Here is a 21,641-nt window from a genome sequence, read left to right as displayed (position 1 = left end):
GGTTTAGATCTATTGTTTGTTGGTTTAATCGAATGGTTAGAATTAAAGGATGATTTGATCCTTGATTTAAGGCCAGATCTGTGCCTCTGTTGCGCGTGCCGCTGGTGTAGCCTACGTCACTGCTATGAAGATTCTATTTCAGGCTATCTCATTGCTCCAACTTCAAATGGCCATATCTCCCTCATCTCAACTCCGATTTGGGTGAACCAAATTGTAGATTCTTCGCCACTCTTAGCTGGAAGAGAAAAATAAGGGTTTCAGAGAGTGAAAAGTTGCGGATTTTGTGTGTGAATCTCCTCCTTCTATTGTTGACCATCGAAAAGCTCGAAGGCTTCATGTGAGTTGTTTTACACTCCATTGATGGTGGTCTAGAATAGTTAGGTGGTATTGATGGTATCTTATTTCTAAGCCAAGGGAAGAAGAAGAATGAAGAGAAGAGTTTCCACTTTGTTAGTAGAACCATGAATGGGTTTTGTTGCTCAATGAGAGTTTTATTTACTCCATTAATGAGAGTTGAGGAGATGGTTAATGTGTGTTGATGATGCATTGACTCAAAGCCAAAGAGGAAGAGAATAAACCAAATGAGGATTTGCTTGTGGTTACTTTGAAGAGCAAGAAGCCAAAGGGGAGAGAAGGTGTGTACACCAAGCTTGTCAATGCAAGTTCCCAATCATCTAGGCAACCAATTGTGAGATTCCCTAACCTTAGATTTACATTATATGCATGTATAATGATATGTATATATGCCAGGGTTAGTTGTGGATGCATTGTATACATGCTAGGTTAGTTGTGGATGAACTATAAACATGCTAGCTAGTTGTGAATGTATATGCTAGGCAGGGGCTTAACTGTAGGACATTAATATAAGCCTTAATTTTTTGTATTCTTTATTGAGTACTTAGTGGGTGCTAAGCACTGGAAGTGGGTGGTCCCATTTAGTAGGTGCTACACATTGTACTGGCAGTGCGAGTGTCATCTCAGCTTCAGCTTGAGAACATTAGGTGTGGGTGCAGTCAAAAGAAGTGTATTGAGTAGGTACAAAGCCTTTACAGACACTACTCCAAAGATGTAGGCAAATTGTCAAATCTCATAAAAACCTGATATTGTGGGTGCTTGTTGTTTATATTTTATATTGCAGTGTGTGGAATGCGGAATGGTTGCGCACACTTGGAAGTACTTATGAGATGCTAAGTGTGCATACTACTGTGTGCAAACAGAGACATGTACAAGTACAGATGTATTAGGTTTTTCTTGACTAGACATCAAACAGGTATTTGGGGATCGAAATTGGACTCATTGATTCACCCCCTCTCAGTGACTGCTAGGTTACAACAAACTTAGCCTTATCGGAGGAGGACAACTTCTTCACGATCTGGTCATTAAGTTGTCAAATTTCTATGTTACAAATGCAGAAATGGAAATGTATGAAAAATGTTGGGAAATGGATGACATACTGAAAGTACTTCCCTGATCAAACGACTCGGGATTATCATGGAATATATTGATATCATGTTTTGCCAGACACAAGTACTGTGAGGATGCTAGAGAAGCTTTCATAAATGCTTCAATGAGGACCCGAAAAAACCATGTTAACTTTGCTTCACATTTTTGTCATGCAACCATGGGATTCTGGTTGACAAGGGACTAGCTTACTTTGCTTAAATAACTTCAGAATTTGAGGTTTCAGTGGGGAATAAGCAGTGCTCTACATGCAGCTTACAGGCTGGCCTTTGCATTTGGTTCGGTTTGTTTGCCAGAATGTTTGCTAATAAAAAATTTCAAGAATCTGTGTGTTTGTTGTAATTTTCGTTCTGTTTACAAGTTTGTTAGTGCAGCTGCCAAGCGGGAGATTGTTCTCTGTGATCCTTATCGGCATCAACATTTCAGCGGATATAGTGTTATTATTGATCAGGAACCAGAGTTGCGATTTCCTGAAAATGAGAACTCTTGATGAAGAAAGAAACGAGATTGTTTTGGGAAAGAAAATTCAGAGAATTAAGTGAAATTAACTGGAGACTTTGTGAAACTATTTGGAATAAGCCAAAAGAAATCTGAGATTTTTTAAGAGATCTCAAGGCTTCTGGAGTTGGAGAGAATGAGCGAGTGGGGCCTGGTAAAGCTATGGTCTGATGAGCAATTGGTGCAAAAGCGAAGTACCAATGTAGGAAGCCACCACAAAAAGCTCAGTTCTAGAGTTTGTTCATGTGTCTGTAGTTGAGGGATTTGGGGCTACAACTCCCAAAAGCAATTATAGACTTCTCTTTAAATATCATTTTGATTGAAATCAGATGAGTAACTGCTAACTGGTGAGTTGTTCAGTGAAACTTTAATTACTCAGATAATGGTACTGGTGAGTTGAACATATTTCAGAACCATGAATTCTACCTTTAGGTCCTCTTTACAGGGATCACCTTGGAGCACCAATTTTAGACATAATGGTTATGGTTTGGCTATGTAACTTATGGAGGTCGTCTGGTTCGTGCACCCAGGCAATGGAGCCCTCGAAATTACCGCCCTGCACACCATGCGATAAAAAATCGCATTCATGTTCATTCTCCTGCATGGACTCTCATTGGCCTCTGGATTGGTATAGGGCCCACATTATTAGGTAGCGATCTCTTGCCATGTGTACCTGCATCTACACAGTGGTGTGAAAAGACAGTGCTGCCTCTGCGCTGAAGATGCTGATGCACACGCTCTTATTGGACTGTGCTCCAATCACATGGGTATGATGATTCGACAACAGGGACCATGGTAGCCTCTGCCATAAGCTCAAAAAACCTTTTCTTATACATATAATATGGCAGTATGCTCTCTTGCACCTTCCCCTGGGCCTTTTTCCACTGAAAGCCTGGGGTCTTTTGTATGTTACCCTACAGAGGTATCGAAAAATCAATGCCTCATGGCTTTCACATGTACCTGCAGAGGTATTGTTCCTTCTCTCTCTCTCTCTCTCTCTCTCATCACAAATAAAAAATACAAAAATTATTTCTTTCTTAAAGAGTGAGACTCTTTCTCTAAACCAACCACTTGAAGAAAATATAACCACTGTGGTGGGAATGGATTGGACATCAACAGCACAGGACAAAGATAACCATAAAGAAGCAAAACAATTAAACCATCAGAAATCACAACCCTCGAAACAAAGGTGAAGGGAGTTGCTCTATAAGATTCCAAAGAATGTTCTCTTCGTCCCAATAACCCCAACCATTGCAATGGTGTCTAGGCCTTGGTTGTGGTGTGGTGACTCTAATGAGATTCTAAATGCTGATGAGAAGCAAGGGGGAGGGTTAAGGCCGCATCACAATTAAATGGATTCTAGTCCTTGGATTCATGTGATCTTATGGATATGTGTTCTAATGGTCCCTTCTTTACTTGTTCAAATCAAAGGTAGAGATGAACAAAGGTAGAGAAGTGAACTAATTTGGGAAAAGTTGGAGCGTGCCCTTTGTTCTTCGATTTGGAGAGAGAAATTTTTGGATGTTGGAGTTATATTTTAACTAGCTTGTGGTTAAGATCACTACCCTTTTATTATTATTGATGCTCATCCCCCTACGCCAACAGGGAAGAGACTATTCCGTTTTAACGAAAGATGAAGGCCCTCCCGGGGTGTAAGGAAACTATTGAGAACAACTGGTCATCTGAATGCATGGCAGAGATCTTAAATGCTTATATTTCACAAGAAGATCTGCACTCGCAAAGTAGAAGAAATTAAATGTTAAGAATGTGGATGATGAGTTAAATGAGAAGATGGTTGCTCTTAAGAAAATTCAAGATATTCGACCAAAAAAATTCAAGATATGCCTTGGTACCCTAAGTTGGCTAAGAAGTAATCAAAGGCACAAAAAAAGCCTCAGGAGTTTACCTATTACAATATCTCGCTATTACTAGATAACAACCAAGAGGCTCAAACTCGAGACCTCTCGGTGAGTATGGGCTTTTTGCCCACTATAAATCACTAACTGCATTAGGTAGTTGTTGTAATTATGTGTATATATCCTACTCCTTTCTCCAATATTTTGCTTTCCTTTTTTTTTTTTTTTTTTTTTTTTTTTTTTTTTTTTTAATTTAATGAAGGGGAAAGAATCCATAATTTAGTTTGTGGCCTTGGATTTCAAATGGATTATGGGCATCACATTTTTGTGGATACTAATGATATGTATAAGCAAATATTAGTCAATTCGATGCCCATATCTAATACCATGGAGAGTGTTTTCTAAGCAAGCAATATAGGGAGAGTGCACCAATGAGGTATGATAAAATGGTACCATACATAAGAAGGCATTAAGGATCTATCACGTGAGAAGGAGAGAGATAGACACAGAGGTGCTAGCTAGAGAGGATTATGGTGTTAAACGATGTGGTTGGATGCATGGTGCTAAACGTTGAAATCAGAATCAAACCGTTTATTAAACTATTTCATCTCAACCATTCGATCATATGGTTCCGAACAATCTCATCTGAACTATTTATAAAATGGTTTATTGTTCCTAAACCGTTTCACAAAAATGCCACACCCAAACACTTAATCTTGTAAATTAAAAACCATAATAAGTTATATAAATTAAACATTCTCTTATATATAAAAGCAAAAATAAATTATCGATATAGATTTACGTACTCAATCTGTCTGAATTTTGAATAATTGCTTCTCGAAAAAATATAAATAACTTCACCACTGTGGTGTGAAGCTACAAGAATGTGAAAGATTCGGGAATGTATTATTTATTAATGGTTAAGAGATGCTACTTGTTTGCATGGTAATTGTGCCAACAAGAAGGCATATTCAACGCATGGGGTGTGGTGAAATGGTAAGCTACCTATTTTGCCCTTGCTTGCTTGTGTCTAGGCATAGACACATGCAAATAAATAACTTTCTTTTTCCCTTATTTAATATATAAATCAAAACTTAATCGATTTAAATGATTATAATAAAACAGAACCATTTAAACGATCTTGTATTTAGATCAAAATCAAACCCTTTATTAAAGGGATAATCACAATGGCCTTGTCTGTAATTTATCCTAATGTTATATCTATCTCTTGCAGAACCAAAAATTACACTGTACACTTTACAATTGACGATCCTGTAGTAAATAGTTCCGGTTTGATTCACTAATAAAATGCGAGAAAATAGTTTCTAACATTGGAGGACCTTGAACATGCGCTAGTTGACTGGGCGGACCATTCGGTCTGGTTCGCCCAAGAACCAATTTTGTTGAAAGATTGCTTTCCGCGTGAGTGAGATGCCGGAGCTCGATACACATTCAGTTTGTGTTTCCCTCCAGTGGCACTCTGCACATTTCCGTTACTTTTAACGGAATTACCGAAGCCTCTATCTTCCGCCACCGGAAAATGTTCAGAACTCTCCGTAATCGTCGACGGCCCCGTTATGGCCCTCAACTCTGCGCCATTGCCGCCGCTCTCCTTCTCCTACTCTCAGTTTCTGTTCTCCACAGTCGTCTCGGCTTCGATAGACGAGCTCAAGCTCAGCCATTCTCCTCTTCTTCAAGACTAGGGTTCGGGTTCCACTCTGATCCAGATCTCAAATTCTCCCAAGATTCATCCAACGACATCGAAGATGTCGTCGCCAATCCGTTGCTGCAAGATGTCGACAACGATGGTTCTAGTAGGAACGGCGATGATCGGATCGATGAGTTTGATGTTGTAGACGAGGATGATAAATCTAGGGTTTCAACTGAAGAGGAGATTCTCAGTGGAGTTGAGCATGAACAGGAACCAGAGTCTGAAGGAGTTGAAGTGGAGAGGAATACACAGTCAGGGTATGTGTGGGATCATGTTGTTGGAGTTAAAAGACGAGCTTTTGATAAGCGTTCGATCGATGACCAATGGGAAGACTATTCGAGTTCTGATTCAAATCAGAATTCAGAGGATCGGAGTAAGGTCGCTTTTGCTTCTGATGATCAGCCTTTGGATGAGGACGTTCGGAGGAAGTTGCAGGAGATTCAGGGGATCGAGGATGCACTGTTGTTGAAGACGAGTTTGAGAGTCTCACCGTTGAGAGAAGGTTGGGGGACTTGGTTTGATACGAAAGGTGACTTTTTGAGGCGTGATAAGATGTTTAAGTCTAATTTGGAGCTTTTGAATCCTTTGAATAACCCTCTTCTGCAAGATCCTGATGGGATTGGGCCTACGGTTTTAACAAGAGGTGATAAGCTCATGCAAAAGGCGTTATGGACTGAATTTAAGAAAGTGCCTTTTGCTTTGAAGAAGCCACTAGGAATTACAGAGAAGCCCCATGAATCTGCACAAACTAAAGATGGTGGCGAAGCAGTTACTGAGAAGGGGAAGCTTGTGAATGCAGAAATGAGGGGATTTGAGGGAGACAACAGAATAAGAGAGAATGAGATCAAAAGGGTAGAACGTAGAGCTTTAGATGACACTTCTGGAAATAGTGCTGATGCTAAGAACACTGTGAATGCTTCGGACTCTTTGAATTCAACTAAAACTGCAGATGTTTCCAATGAAAATTTGCCGACTTATATGAAGAAGAAAAAAAGATTCTCATCGTATGAGAATGACAGGAGTTTGCCATCGAAACTCAACAATGTGAAAAGCAGAGGCAAGGTTACATATTCATCTAGGGGCGAGCTGGGTTATCAAGGTGATTCGAACAATCTGTATTCTGAAAAGACTGAACCCAAGTTTTCAGGTCATATTTATGCTGATGGCAAGAGATGGGGCTACTATCCTGGCTTGTATTCTTATCTGTCCTTCTCTGATTTTGTTGAGGGGTTTTTTAGGCAAGGCAAATGTTCTATGAGGGTTTTTATGGTGTGGAATTCTCCACCTTGGATGTATAGCGTCCGGTACCAACGAGGCCTTGAAAGTCTTCTACATTATCATCCAGATGCCTGTGTTTTAGTGTTCTCTGAAACAATTGAACTTGATTTCTTTAAGGACTTTGTGAAGGATGGGTATGCTCTCGAACCATATTGCCCTATTTGCGTATTTAAAAACTTTATTATCAATGTATTATCTTTGGCTTTGATTGTAGTTCTATATATTGTCACTAAAAATGAATTATATATCGCATTTACTGTCTTCAGTGAAATACAGTGTAGGAGTTTCGGTGTTTAGAACATCAGAGAACCACAGAAAGATTTAGCTCTAGTGTCTCAATAAGTCCACAGTTGGTAAGCTGATGTGGTTATGCACTAAATTCTGAAAATATAGGATACTGATTATGCCAACCAGAGTGGGTTATGAATCACCCTACGATTTTTACTTTTGGAATAACAGTGTAACCATGAAGTTGTTATTTTTAGCTTTTAAAACAGTTAGGCTTCTACATATTTTTTTTCTATGTTCTTTTCTCTTTGGTTTAACAAACTGCTGGTTCATTTGGGAAAATAGACCAAAAAAGAGGGGAGGGGAGGGGAGGGGAGGGGAGGGGAGGATAGTAAAATATAAAGATAAATTATTTTTTCAAAAGAAAAGAATTTCCTCATTAAAGCAGATGGACCTCTTTACCTCATATATCAGAGCCATTCAGGGCCTTGTTTCTAAAATGCAGTTCAGTTTCCTTGGAGACTGACAACGGCAAATGAGGTGGCAGCAGATGATTTAGCCAAATAAGATGATGTTAGACCAAAACTGTGGTTTGGGATGATATTGATTTATGAATATTTGGCTTATTATGATTATAAGTTTAGGGGCAGACTGTTTTTTTTTTTTTTCAGAAAGTTTGGTCGTTGCGTGAAGTTCTTTCATTGTTGCTGTTGTTGTAGCCGTGTAGCATTACAGTGCATTACTACACTGTACTCTTATCTCATTTCTATTCATTTAACATTTCTTAATCCTACCGAAAGTAGGAACTTAAACTTCTAGAGAAAGTAAACCAATTTCTGAACTGGAACTTGAACATTGTCCTGTGGTCCCTTTTGCATCCTTTTATGGGTGATGCTCCTTGTCTAGCCATTGGACATTTGGACCTTTTATATCTACCTGCTGAAGTGGATGTACCGTTAGACCACAAGACTTAATGTGACTTCTAGTTACTTTGGCGCTTCTATGAATGAATGCTCCTGATGCAGATACAACTGCACTTACCTGGTTGGACCAGCATGACCGGCTGTGGAAGCCAAGGGCCAAGAAGAGCCGGTCCAACCCCAGGTTTTTGGTTCAACAAGGGTTGGAAGTAGTTTAGTTTATTACTGTCTTTTATTTTCTCATCTTTGTCTTTGGGTAGGATACATAGGAGATCTCATGTTTGTCTTTGGGTAGGATACGTAGGAGATAGAGAAGGAGTCTGTTTCAATGTTAGAGCCTAGGTAGGAGTCTTGTTATTTTCTCTTTAAGTACTTGCATATACTCAATGTTAGAGAAGGTGAATTTATTTGAATAAAAATTAATTGATTTGTGCTTGTGAGCATGTGTGCTTCCCCTTTTCCCCTCCTATTCTGATTTTCCCTCTCTTCGCTAAGGCTACCCCACCAGCTCCAGAGATGGGTACAGAGTACACCTAAATAAGCTGAATTTGAAGCAACTCATTGAAGAGAATCTTTTGTAATAGTGGTATAAGAGATGTTAAAGCAATGAATGAAACATTTAGTCTGTAATTGTTGGACTAAGCACGAAGTAGTGTGTACTAAGTAGGAAAACTGTTGGATAAAGGCGAGTTTGCTTCACATGAAGTAGTGAAGAATGTTCCTCTATGCTTTATGGTGAAGTTACTACTAGGAGGTTGATTTTGAGCCAAAGTATAGCTCAAGTTGCTTGAAGCTAAAATGCTCGTGGACTATTCACTATTGAAATGTATTTTTGCATGCCTAGAAAAATAGAGCTCACATGGCACCTGGGTAGTGTTCTTTTTCCAGCGCATGTATCTTCAACAACCCTAAAATGCTGGTCTGAGTAGGGTTTTCTATGTCTAATGGATCAGCTGTCTTTGATGGGGGCCTCACAATCCCTAAACCTAATCCAAGGACTTAGGGCTAAAATTAAGGGAATAGAGGCAGAACTAACAAAGTAGGGATATGTTTAATGACTCAAAAACCAGCTTTGTGTTACTCCTGAAAATCTGATCGAACAACCTTCAGGAGTAGTCCAACTAGTCCCCAAAATGTGTCTAGAAACCACATCTGATAGGGGGGTGCAATTGCCTTTCTAATGGCCTGAGGCTAGACAAGGTATGGTCTCTGATTTTGTATGAAACAGTGTTAGAATGGAGTGGTTTATAGTGGTGCCTAACAGATTGGATGACAGAAGTTAGGATTCAAAATATGTATTGAACAGTGATGGGTGGTGCGAGTTATGGAATGTTTTAGAGTACTGAAATTTAGCTCCAACATCTGCAGGCCTCAAGAAGGGTAATAAAACTGCAGAGGAAACAGGAATTCAGATCTGGATTAAAATAATTGATTACCCAAATAGAAGAAAACAGAAATATTCTTATTTAACCAGGCATGACCAAGATGTGGCTATCCTGCAACTATACGCTCTCATTAATTCAATATAAAATACTGGATTACACTGTTAATATGACTCCATATATACAGAGTAGCTCCGAAACTTTCTATTCTTAGCAATGGCTAAACTCTAGAAACTTTCCTGAATTCTCTAGAATCGAGAACCAAGGAATCTGAAAAATAGAAACCTTCTAGAGCTTCTGGACCCTGGTTCAATAGTTCTTGAACAAAGTTGGAAAAACTAGAAATTCAATATAGACTAATCTAGCCTAAATCTTCTAAGAAACCCAATATTTAAAGGAAGTAGCACATAAATCCTGTGTATGATCAGCTGCCCCACAATATGGGCTTATAAAGCTGACCCATATGCAATAAAAAACCATGATTGCTTAGCCCATAACCCATTGGGCATTCACAATTAAGCCTATTCAGGCCCAATCGAGTTGGGCGGTCTGCATCACTTTTGCAGCCCACTTTGTAGGTTATGGAACAATTGCCATTGCTTCTGGAACTGTGAAGTTTTTCCTTTTTTATATCCTTAGAGTGGTCCCTTGAATGTTCTTTTATAGCACATTAATTTGTGTATCCAGTTTCCTAAATTGAGTTGTGGCAGTTCAGTTCTACTAAGAGGTTGCGATTGTGAAATGGTTGAATAACCGGTTGTTTATTTTCTGGTTTCCCAGCTTCAAGATTGCTGTGGCAATGCCAAATCTGGATGAACTGCTGAAGAATACCCCCACCCATGAATTTGCATCAGTATGGTTTAAGTGGAGAAAGACAAAATTTTATCCTACCCACTACAGTGAGCTAGTCCGACTTGCTGCTCTTTACAAGTAAGCATGCTTAATTGTATCTTTATGTTATTCTCCATATTCTTTTTCTGGGAATGTATATAAGTGCATTGTTTCTTTTCAAGGGTATTTAAAAGAGGAGGTGTGTAATATTTCTTTCTGATAAAAGGCCAAGTGGCATCCATATCTGGGTAGTGTTGTTAGGTGTTAGACTTTGTAACTTCATCCTTTTTTCTCAATGTTGAAACAAATTAATCAGAAAAGGTCACTTTGTGCAAAAATTCCATTCAAGTTGTCTGATGATAATATGATATGCTTACCCAGAAGGATCATGGTAGCCTCTCTCCTTTTTATTATTGAAGTCCTGAATATGCGAATATTATCAAGTCACTGAAGACACAAATACATGGAGTTGATAAATCTTGACAGAAATGTAGTCAAAAGTGAATACCCTGACATCAAAAGATCTATTCCATTGCTTATTAATGAACAATTTCAACAATAACAACATTGCCTTATCTCAACCAAACGGGGTTGGCCACATGGATCCTTGGTCTCCACTCAGCTCTATTCGAAGCCATACAAGATACAAAGCCGAAGCTAAGCTTGTCTTTCCTCACTCCTCCTATGGCTATTTTAGGTTTGCCTATGGCTCTTTTGGTTCCCTCAATCTGAATCAAGTCACTCCTCCATACTAGGGCATCTAAAGGCCTCCGTTGGACATGGCCATGCCACTTCATCTCCGCTACACTTTATTTATATGGAACTTCTTAAGGGCCCAACTTTCTAGCTCGTACATCATAGCCAGACGGATAACAGTCCTATAAAATTTTCCTTAAAGCTTTAAGGAATACACCGGTCACATAGCACTTCAGAAGCACCTCTCCACTTCACAACGCCATCCGCCATGTCACCTTTTTTATTTACAATTGATCAGAAACATTTAAAATACTCACTTTGAGGGATCTCCCTCTCACCAATAATCAACACCTTATTATCCATCCTAGTGTGGTGAAAGTTACCCACCGTATTTTCCGTCTTAGTTCTACATATCTTCAAACATTTTGATTCCAAGGTTGATCTCTATAGTTTCACCTTTGCATTAATCCTTGCTTTTCTCTCAACCACTAAAATGATATCATTAGCAAAAAGCATACACTGAGGAACCGCATCTTGAATGTATCTGCTTAAATCATCCATGATAAGCACAACCATTAGAGCTGATCCTTGATGTAACCCAGTTGTAATTGGGAAATGACTACCTTGACCCCTCACAGTTCTAACACTAGTCACTACACCATCATACACATAATTTTTAGTTATGTCCACATTTATACTTGGAACACTTCTCTTCTCTAGTATATATGGGAATTGGAAGCTTTTCGCAAAGACTTCATCATGGCTAACATCATTGCACCATTTAAATTATGCATTCAAAAGCTATATGCATGTACAGTTACTCGATGAGTGAAAAACAAAATGTCAGTTCTGGATAATATAAAATGTGTAGTCATGCAATGATATTGGTAGAACTCAATAGCAGTACTGATCATGGAAAAGACTGTTTTAGGATATTGGTTCAGGGACCCGTCTAAGGACTAAGTGTGGAGATCAGTGTGATACCTGTAAACCTGTGATTACCTCCCCTCCCTCACCCCACCCCACCCCACCCCACCCCACCCCACCCCACCCTTCAAACAAAATACTCATATTATAAATTTTATGTTTGGCTGAAGGTTCTGTGCACGGCCGTGCACCATGCAGTCCTGTCCCCCTCTCGCAATATTGACCCCCTATTTGATGCATCATAACCTCCCATTCCTTATGTGGCATGCATGAAAACCCTCCCCTTTCTGTTTTTAGGTTCTTTTTGGATTTCTATTTCCTCTGTCATTCCCCAATGGAGACTGAAGAAAAACTACTAATATAATTGGAAAGATGATAATTGTTGTGGATTCCTATGTAATCTTTGTTTAGAAGTGAGAGACAATGGAACAAGTCTGGACACATTGCATGGGGAACCTGTTCATCTATCTGGCTATCAAGCTAAATTGTGTCTCACTTTTTAACCTTTGGAACTTTTAATTCTTGAGGGGGGAAAAAAAACATATTCATGATTAATTAGAAGTGTTGATCATTGTACTGAAAACAATGTGATTGGGAAAGGCACTGAATTATCACCCTAAAAAAAGAAAAGAAAAAGGGGAATGGCATTGAATCTACTGATTGGCATGAAAAAGGCTGTGCATTTAGAATAGGCCTGATTTGCGTGGAAGAGGCTCTGCATTCAGATTAGGCTCTTGGGGATCAACAATCTCTCAAATTTCTACTGGTGCAATGGGAAAATTTTTCGTTTGAATTTAAATACTACATTCTATTTGCTTATCCTAATATAACAAGAGCTTTGAATTACCTCGTCGGAGATGACTTCTGTTAGGAAATTTAAACGAGAATAGTTTTCGATTTTGCTATCATTTTATCTGATAACGATGATTGCTGGTATTTTTGTATTTAGCTATATGCTTGAAATGAGATTTGATCGGGTGGGAATTGGTTATAACTATAATACTTTTGATTCCTTTCGTTCATAGCTAGTTTGAATCATTTTCTTTTGTTTCTACTTCCAGGTATGGAGGACTCTATCTTGACTCTGATATTTTAGTGTTGAAGCCATTGTCTTCACTTAATAATTCTGTAGGCTTGGAGGATCAAGTGGCTGGAAGTTCTTTAAATGGTGCGGTAATGGCATTCAGGAAGCTCAGGTAATTTACCTTCTTCCTACCTATTCCGTTTCCAGTGCTTTGTTCTTTTTCAGGCGACCAGTGGAACATAATTGATTATAAATGGGAAGCTCATTCTAATGAATGTATCATGTTTCTGATTTAATTTCAAGGTCATTTATTTGGTTTAGGGTTTCCTGCAGTCTTAGTAAGCCTTGAAGATGTGAAAGAAAGTAAAGAAAACACACTAGAAACAGGCCTCTTGGACTTCACGCTGCAAGGAGTCGTTTGGATTAGACACCTAACCCTTCTTCCTCGATCAAACACAAAGAACAGCCATGGAAGTCACCCAGCGGCAGCAACATGAAGTTTTTTCTTTATTGTCAAAATCGTGGCTCATAAAAGAGTCCTCTTCTTTATTTATAATGATGGGGAGGGTTTACAAATAATAGTAACTCAGAGTTAGTAAATCAGAGTTACTAAAAACTGATTACAAGAAGTTACTAAAAATTGGAAATTGAAATCTATTTAATGAAAATAGAAACTAGTCTTAAACAGAAATTAGAAACTAACAATGACTTGAAATTAGAAACTAACTTAGGACTTCAAAATAGAAACTAAATAAGAAACTAATAAGGTACTAATAATCCCATCAGCAGCCCAAATCGTGAGCTGACTTGGACCAGATCTGGGTTGACCCAGTCAGCCACTTGGGTCGACATTATTCTTGGTTCTCCTTGTGTAAACCCTTGTCGGTACTGCATCACCTCCTCTAATACATATGAGCATAATTCAATACTTTAATGAAAGTTAAAGAATTTTTTTACTACATTTCCCTTCTTATATGTTGCTGCAAATGAAAGTTGCGGGGAATACCGACAATCCCTAGCTTTTATTAAAAATATAATTTGATAATACCAAGAGAAATGTTGAAAAGATCATCTATGTCAATATTTTTCCGAAGTTATGTTTTGGTGAACTAAAATAAGAATGTTGAGATAGATGGGTGGTAAAATTAGAAAATATAAAATAAGGAATGAACAAATTAGAGCTAATTTAGGAGTAGGTCTAATATATGATAAGTTTGTGAGAAAGTCATTAGAGATGACATAGACTTTTGCAACAGAGGCTTTGAATGCTAGTATGGAAGGGTGATTTGATTCAGATTTAAGGAGCTAAAGGAGCCAGGGATAAGCCTAGAATGACTCTAGGAGAAGTGGTGAGGAAAGACATTCATACCTTAGGACTAGTAACAACTAACAGTAGAGCTGATTAGAGAAAAAGGATCCATGTAGCTGACCCCATTTAGTTGGGATAAGGCTGAGTTGAGTTGAAATCAATACATGTCATGAAGGTCTGAAACTCTAGAAATAGGTGGTAATCTACTTTGTTAATGCCCTTTAAATCTCAAACTGTGGAAGTAAGTTGTATGACATAACATATAGGCTGTTTTCATAACATGATAGATTTTTGACTATCTTTTTTGAATGTTTTCCCTATATTCCACTATGAATCTCTTTTTCATCATCCTTAATTTTCTGAGTTTCCACTGTTTGAGTCATTCCAGTAGTCCAGTGAAATTACCTTGAAGGTTCCAGAACTCCCTGGTGTGAAATGTCCACCTTCCATATGAGAACTCTAAAAATGTGAAATGTGGAACTTATTTCATTGTCTTTATGGTATATATCAGCAACAACAGATCACCAGTTGTTATAATAAGAGTTTCATTGATTTTGACTGGATTTATTCTGTGCTAATTTTTCTGTCATTTTCTATGCTGTCCTCATTTTACATGCAGCCCTTTCTTAATGGAGTGCTTGAGAGAGTTTTACTCAACATATGATGAAACCCAGTTGCGATGGAATGGGGCTAATCTTTTGTCAAGAGTAGGTAAAAAGTTTTTGACTGATGGGAATAATTCTGATGATCAGCTGGAGCTAAAATTGCAACCATCTTTTCTGCTGTTCCCCATAAGCCCGCAGAATATCACTAGGTATTTTTCTAGTTGTATTGAATCCTCTATGTGTGTTTTTTTTATTTTTTTTTTTGGGGGGGGTGTTGATTAATGATTCTACAAGGCTCCATTTGTTTCAATATAAATTTCCTGGATATAAAAAAAGTAGGGGGAATTATTTACTTCTACTTTATCTTACATTCTTTGGTTATATAATAGTGGTCCCACTGTAGAACTTTTTGCCCCTTCGTCTTGCTTCCAATGAATTTTGTGTTCCTCTTTGTATATATAATAATTGGATCTGAAATTTCCTAAAAAATAATAAAATAAATAAAAGGTAGATTACAACAAGGCTTTTTGTGGTCGGCAACTCACAGATGAAATTGGTGGTTGGGAACGTTTGTTGTGCCTCGTGGTAGAGTAATGTGGCAATTCTGTCCATTGGCTATCAAGAAAATGGTCTATATTAGCCATGTATCAAATTTCAGCTTCAAAGTCAATCATTTACCTCCCTATGTTTGTCCATGCGCCCCCTCATGGTACCATGCACTTTTTTGTTAGTCTTGAATTTTTCCATTCTTTGTTTTGCCACGTGCCCAAACTTGACATAGAGCAGGGGACCTTGAGGGTCTACTTCTCCATTAAATTTCAGCCCCAACTGATCTGCCACGCAGTAGATCTAAGTGCCCATCCACCGATTTTGCCTGTTAGGTGCAGACCACAAAAACCACATTCAACAATGAGAAGCAAGTCCACTTCAGGTACGTTCAATGTGAGTATGGTTTATCTCCATGGGATATTCTGAAATTAGTGGAACAGGCTTCAAAGTAAAATTCTCTTTGTTTATTTATTTATTATGATGTAAGTCTTAGTGCTTTTGTCTACTTGTTAACTTGTTACCCAAACCAATTGATTCTATTTATTTATTTATTTTATGTTAGGGAGAAGCTATACTGTGGGAAGAGCAGCTGTGCATTCGATTGTTAATTTAGTGTTCATATAGAACCAAACAAACCTAGCAGATCCCTCTATGGGACTCTGGCTGACTTGTGTGTTTGTGTGACACAAAAATCTTTTAAGTTGTGGTGAAAGTGAAATCTTTTTCTTTGAGCATAGACAATTTCCTTTGCTGATGCCATGTAATTGTTGTCATTCCAAACCGTGAACTTTGTCTCAACTGTCAAACCATTTGGAGAATTTTTTATCCTGACCACTGCCCATTAGCCATGTGTCAATTGCATGCTAATTTCCATCCTATTTTTGCTTAATTTCCCTATTTTTTAGAATATAATTTTTCTTGACTAAAAAAATCGCATCATTTGAAAAAATTAGAGGGTTGACATGGAGCATTGGAAAGCTGCTGATATCAAGGGATCAGGGAATTAGATTTTCTTCCAGCATTGCTTATTGCTGGCATAGAATTGGCGGGACAATTTGATTATTTATGGACATCTTGGGTGGATATAGAATCCCTTTGTGGTTTGACATAGAGGCTCTTGTTCTGTTCTACCCCCATTCCCTGAATAGATCCAGAGCCAACTTTTCCCCTCAAATGTTATTGTTAGTACTTTGTGTGAGGACATTTTAGTTGCATATTACATTGTTATATGTTTATATCTTTCTCATTTTCTTTCTTTGTGTGTTTGACTTGAAAACAGATATTTTGTCACCCCAGCAGATGAGAATGAAAAATCTCAACAAGATATTCTCTTTACGAGGATCCTGGACGAGTCACTCACATTTCATTTCTGGAACAGTATTACGTCTGCTCTTGTTCCGGAGCCTGAGAGCCTTGTAGCAAGGCTTCTTAACCACAATTGCATCCATTGTCTCGATGTGTTATGAGTTTATGAGAAGACCTCGACCTTTTCCCCCTCGAGTGATCTCTATAACAACATTCATGTTGGCTTTCATATTCCAGAGCAAAATAATCCAAGTGGGAATCCCCGTCTTCCAAAATATTCATTTCATCCTATGGCTTTCTGTGTTATGTTCTGAGGAGTAGCAAGAAACCAACCAGGGAAATTTTTGGAGAATGGGATTTGGGATCTGGACTGGGAATATGAATAGAAGGCAATTATTCAGTGTACAACTGTTATATTTTTGTAAATTTATACATTAAAAGCAGGTGTTTGCCACCTCAAAAAGTATACAGATGATGTAGAGATGGAAGCTGGTGAGGAAACTGCAGCTTGGGACTTGAGATGAGTTGATTGCTCAATGGGACATGGACATATTGTTTACCTACACAGAGGTTTGGATTGCAACTGGAATCTGGTCTGGTAGGTCCCACTCCCCAGTACAGGGGTTCCGATGCATTGTTAGAGGATTAGTGCTAATTGCAGGGCTCCTGTAAAATACTGGTGCAGTGTATACAATTGCCCTTTATGGAACTAATTTCTCCTGTTAAATCATAATGTGTCACATAACTATCAGGGTTTTTCGATTTTCCTGAAAATTCAAGGGTGCCAGAACACCTTTTTTTTTTTTTTTTATTATTATTATTATTTATTTTTTTGAGAACAAGGGTATTGGCCACGGAAGCTGAAAATTATTGATTGGTAGTTTCTTGCTTATGCTATTTTGCTGAAGAAGCAGGATCAAATTCTGTGGCCTGTATGAAGGATAAATAGTCAGTGATTGCAAACAGCCAGCAGAACCCAGGCCATTGGGTTACTAGAATGAACTTTATGGTCCCAGGTTCACCTACAATGTGGTCAGGCAAGGCTGAGACTTCGATTCTTTAGTGGCAAAACATGAAAATCCATTTATTTAGGATGTGTTTGAAACTTAAATCAAATATCCTCAACCGGATCGCAGTGCATACGCTGTGGTTCCAAGCTCGATACCTAGCAATCGGTGTGATTTAGCATTGCAGTAAGGATTACATTTACCCCAGGTGTCTTGAGTCTATCTATCCACCTGATCAGGATACCCTCAATACCCTCCAGACAGCTTGTAGTCGGGTCATCGCAAGTGGTTACTTGACACTTCAGCAAGCTTACACAACAGGGCCGGGTAGGGTCGGGCTTCTTAAAACCCTAGCCCAACCCTGAGTCCCCTTAAATAGGCCCAAACCCGCCCTAACCCTGACTTAGGGCCACAAAATTTCAACCTATACCCAACCCTTCAAGGTTCAACCCAACCCTTACTCGCCCTGATTGGCCTTAATTTTTTAGGGTCGGGCCAGGATGACCCTGATTGACCCTGATCCTAACCTTGATTGACACTGGTTTGCCATCAAGGGCTAGGTATACTTTGATCCTGACCTTACAAAATATGAAATAACTAAAAAATAAAAAATATTCATAATAAAGAGGAGCTAAAAATAAAAAAAAAAGAACACATAATCACAAATTACTTCTCATGCGGAGAATATCCTAACACAAACATTCAAACAATATAAATAACTCCAACTATTATGGTAAACAAAGAGGAGATCATCCTAAGAAAGCAAATAATCCAAAAATTTTCAATTATTTGTCATGATAAACAAAGAGATCATCTTAATAAGGCGAACAAATTTGAAGATCTCAAAACCCTTGTCATGTTAAACAAAGAAGAGAACATCCTCAGAAAACAAAAAATCCAAAGTCAACATTAGAGGCAAAAACCAGGGCCGGGTTAGGCCAAAAGTCACAGTAAAAAAATTAGGGTCCGGTTCAAGGTGGGCTTGGAGGCCTAAAGACATCAACCCTTACCCGCCCTGACCTTGACTCAGGGTCATGCCAGCCCTCAGGGTCAAAACTTTTGGAGTTGGTACTTGTTCGGGATCAGGGAGGACCAAAGGCGGGTTCGGGTCATCAAGGCCAAACTTGCACCCCTAGATAACACCAATCATTCCATCAGTATCCACATCCCCATTTGGAGCTCCCATGATGGAATGGAGATGAAGATGATAGAAAGAAAGTCTCTTATAATCTATTGGTTTGGGTTCTAGTTACCATATCATATGATGTAAAGCTTGATGGGGGAAGCGAGGAAAGGACCCATGTGGTACTCAAGGTTCACCAGATTAGAGGAGTCCTCATAGTTCTTGCCTTCATTGAATTGTTGACATTGGTTCCATGAAAGGTAAAGAAGCAAGAGACTGTTAGTAAAGAAGAGAAAGACCTGGGTCATGTAGCTTGCCCATTTTGCTTCTGTAGTTGATAGGGTTTGTTGAAAGTAGATGAAATGATCTTATAAAGAGGGGTTGAACCAGGGTTTTACAAAAATCTGATTCCCCATGATCTGACTCGGGCCAATTCTGTACAGAAAATCCCTAGATGCCTAGAATACACCAATCCGAGCCAATTCCAATCTGATCCGGGTCAGAATCGACAGGATGAAGTCGGATCCTAACTTGAGTTTTTAAACCCTGGGTTGAACATTAGGTGTGAAGATTCCTTTTTTTACTTTGTGTTCTTTTTAAAGTAAATAATGTAATCCTATCCTAACCAACCTTAAGAGGTATCTTGTGCCACTTCCACAGTAGCCTAGGCAATGAGATCAGACATGTTAGGTCCCTACGACCTCCTTATTCATTAGGGTCTAGTGGAAATTTTGACATACTCTAGATTGATTTTCCTTATTTAAAAAAAAAAAAAAAAAAAAAAAAAAGAAAACCATATTCTGGCGTACAAATCCTTTGCGAAGAGTCAGAGTGACGATCAGGAACCAACGACTAAGAGGACCCCGATACAAAATTGAGTCCCACACACCGCTTACCACAAAGGATTTGCGTCCCATATTCTGACTTTCACTCCGCCTGGTCTATACTCTAGAGTCTAGACCATAGTCCTCAACCCTGTTAAAATAAAGCTGAAAACTTCCTCAACCTCTTTGGTAACATTCTTGGCCACCCCTCCATGCCTTCTATATTTACTCTCTAATTCAGGAAATTTTTCATATACCCACAGACTTACCTTTTCTCCTCTTAAATTTCTAGCTGTGTTGTGAACCTTCCAATCTCAGAATCTAAAACATCTTCTTAAGTTTTAAAATTCTAGCCGTTACTCCCTTCCAATTTTAGACTATATGCAGCTCTCAAAGCAAGCCATGGGACAAATGGTGTTCTTCATATTTGAAAAAATAAGAAACAAATCTATTACAAAATCTCACATTAAGATTTTGTTAAAGAGTGAATCCATCTCTGGATTTTCAAAGGTCTCTATTAGATTCTGCATAATCCAAGAATGTCTCATTCCACCCGTTGTGCAGCTTGCAAATCTCTAAGAAGGAGATGCCCTCAAGATTGCATTTTAGCCCCTTATTTCCCTTCAAATGATCCTCTAAGATTTGCTTCTGTTCATAAAATCTTTGGTGCCAGCAATATTACTAAGATTTTACAGGTATTTCTCTACTTTTTCTATTTATTTTTTGTTACTGAATCTTCTATCAATTGAACTTGACAAGAATGATGATGAGCTAAATCTTTTTCTTTTTCAATTTTCTTCTTTTGCCTTCTAAAAAATAACTTAAACAAGAATTATTTAGCAGTAAAAGATTTTGCTATCTCAGTTTTAATCATGGCTAAATCTCTTCTTATAGTTAAGTTTAATGAGAGAGAGAGAGAGAGAGAGAGAGAGAGAGAGAGAGAGAGAGAGAGAGAGAGAGGCCATTAATGAGTTTTTAAGCTTTTCAAATATAGATATATAACTTTATCCTTCTTAATTTATATATTACTCTATTTCATAGAAAAAAAAAAGTATAGATAACTTCAATTAACTAGAGAGAGAGAGAGGTCATTAATGAGTTTTAAAGTTTTTCAAGTATAGATAACTTCAATTAATTATGTCTCTAGCAGAGCCCTCCCAAGTTTAAGTAGTTTGTTTCTTCTTTTGCCTTCTAAAACATAACTAAAACAAGAAATTATTTAGTAGTAAAACATTTTTCAATTTGTTTTAATCATAGCTAAATCTCTTCTTTTAGTTTAGTTTAATTAGATAATAGATACTTTAGTGTTGAGAGAGAGAGAGAGAGAGAGAGAGAGAGAGAGAGAGAGAGAGAGAGGCCATTAATGAGTGTATAAGTTTTTCAAGTATAGATAACTTCAATTAATTACGTCTGGAAAAACCCTCCAATTTTAACTAGTTTGTTTTGCTGTAATACTATGATTTCATCTATATTTATCAGAATTAATTCTTAATTAATCTTTATTTGTTCTTCTTGGGGCAGCAAATACCGGTCCATCAACGCGCAGAAGCAGCAGATTGCATGTCATTTGAAGCAACTTCAAGGATTCAAGACCCAGTTTATGGATGTGTTGGGATTATATCTCAATTACAGCAACAGATACTTAACACTCAATGTGAACTTGCATTGACACAAGCTCAACTTGCCTTCTACAATGCACAACAAGAAGCCCAACAAGAGAAACCAATGGCTCAAAACCAAGTCCAGTATGATGGACCATCATGGTTCGGTTCGAACCAGCAAGATTCCTTTTATTTGGACCAACCCTTATTAGACAATCATCAACCACCAGGATTTCTCTAGTTGTTGTTCTTCAATCTCTTTGATTATCACTTAGTGATTGGTTATTATTCTTGTTTGTTCCAAATTAAATTCATTGCAATAAAAATGATGTAAAATGTTGTTTAGCACTTTTAACTGTGAAAATGCTAAAATTTTCTATTGAGGGGAATAGAGAATAAAGAAAAAAAAAAGTTAAGGATATTTTTTACATGTTTGATTATTTTTGCTTGGTTAGTCAGAAATTGAACCGGGTTAAATGATCCAATGGTTTAAAATATGGGAAATT

The 21,641-nt window shown here is 38.1% G+C and overlaps 2 protein-coding genes across 2 annotated transcripts; both read left to right on the top strand.

Annotated features, from left to right (window-relative positions):
* Positions 1–5,197: 5,197 nt before the first annotated feature.
* LOC122094012 (uncharacterized protein At4g19900) lies at positions 5,198–17,325 on the top strand. The gene is made up of 5 exons (XM_042664594.1): positions 5,198–6,938; positions 10,115–10,264; positions 12,850–12,984; positions 14,741–14,935; positions 16,555–17,325. The coding sequence occupies exons 1-5, from the start codon at positions 5,356–5,358 to the stop codon at positions 16,739–16,741; spliced, it is 2,250 nt and encodes a 749-aa protein (XP_042520528.1). The 5' UTR covers positions 5,198–5,355; the 3' UTR covers positions 16,742–17,325.
* A 2,748-nt stretch (positions 17,326–20,073) lies between these two features.
* Positions 20,074–21,376, top strand: LOC122093931 (LOB domain-containing protein 24-like). The gene is made up of 2 exons (XM_042664487.1): positions 20,074–20,229; positions 21,056–21,376. Exons 1-2 carry the CDS (start codon positions 20,074–20,076, stop codon positions 21,374–21,376), a joined length of 477 nt encoding a protein of 158 aa, XP_042520421.1.
* The last annotated feature ends 265 nt before the right edge of the window (positions 21,377–21,641 follow it).

This window comes from Macadamia integrifolia, chromosome 11 (assembly GCF_013358625.1).
Source record: "Macadamia integrifolia cultivar HAES 741 chromosome 11, SCU_Mint_v3, whole genome shotgun sequence".
NCBI classification, from domain to species: domain Eukaryota; kingdom Viridiplantae; phylum Streptophyta; class Magnoliopsida; order Proteales; family Proteaceae; genus Macadamia; species Macadamia integrifolia.
The sequence above is the reverse complement of the archived record's forward strand: the minus strand, read 5'-3'. Positions and strand labels throughout refer to the sequence as shown.

Excerpts from the sequence above, each read along its gene's own strand:
- LOC122094012 (XM_042664594.1), top strand. The coding sequence starts at position 5,356 with ATGTTCAGAACTCTCCGTAATCGTCGACGGCCCCGTTATGGCCCTCAA. Across the intron at positions 6,939-10,114 it reads AAGGACTTTGTGAAGGATGG|CTTCAAGATTGCTGTGGCAA; the intron begins GTATGCTCTCGA and ends CTGGTTTCCCAG. Across the intron at positions 10,265-12,849 it reads CGACTTGCTGCTCTTTACAA|GTATGGAGGACTCTATCTTG; the intron begins GTAAGCATGCTT and ends TTCTACTTCCAG.
- LOC122093931 (XM_042664487.1), top strand. The coding sequence starts at position 20,074 with ATGTCTCATTCCACCCGTTGTGCAGCTTGCAAATCTCTAAGAAGGAGA. Across the intron at positions 20,230-21,055 it reads ATATTACTAAGATTTTACAG|CAAATACCGGTCCATCAACG; the intron begins GTATTTCTCTAC and ends TTCTTGGGGCAG.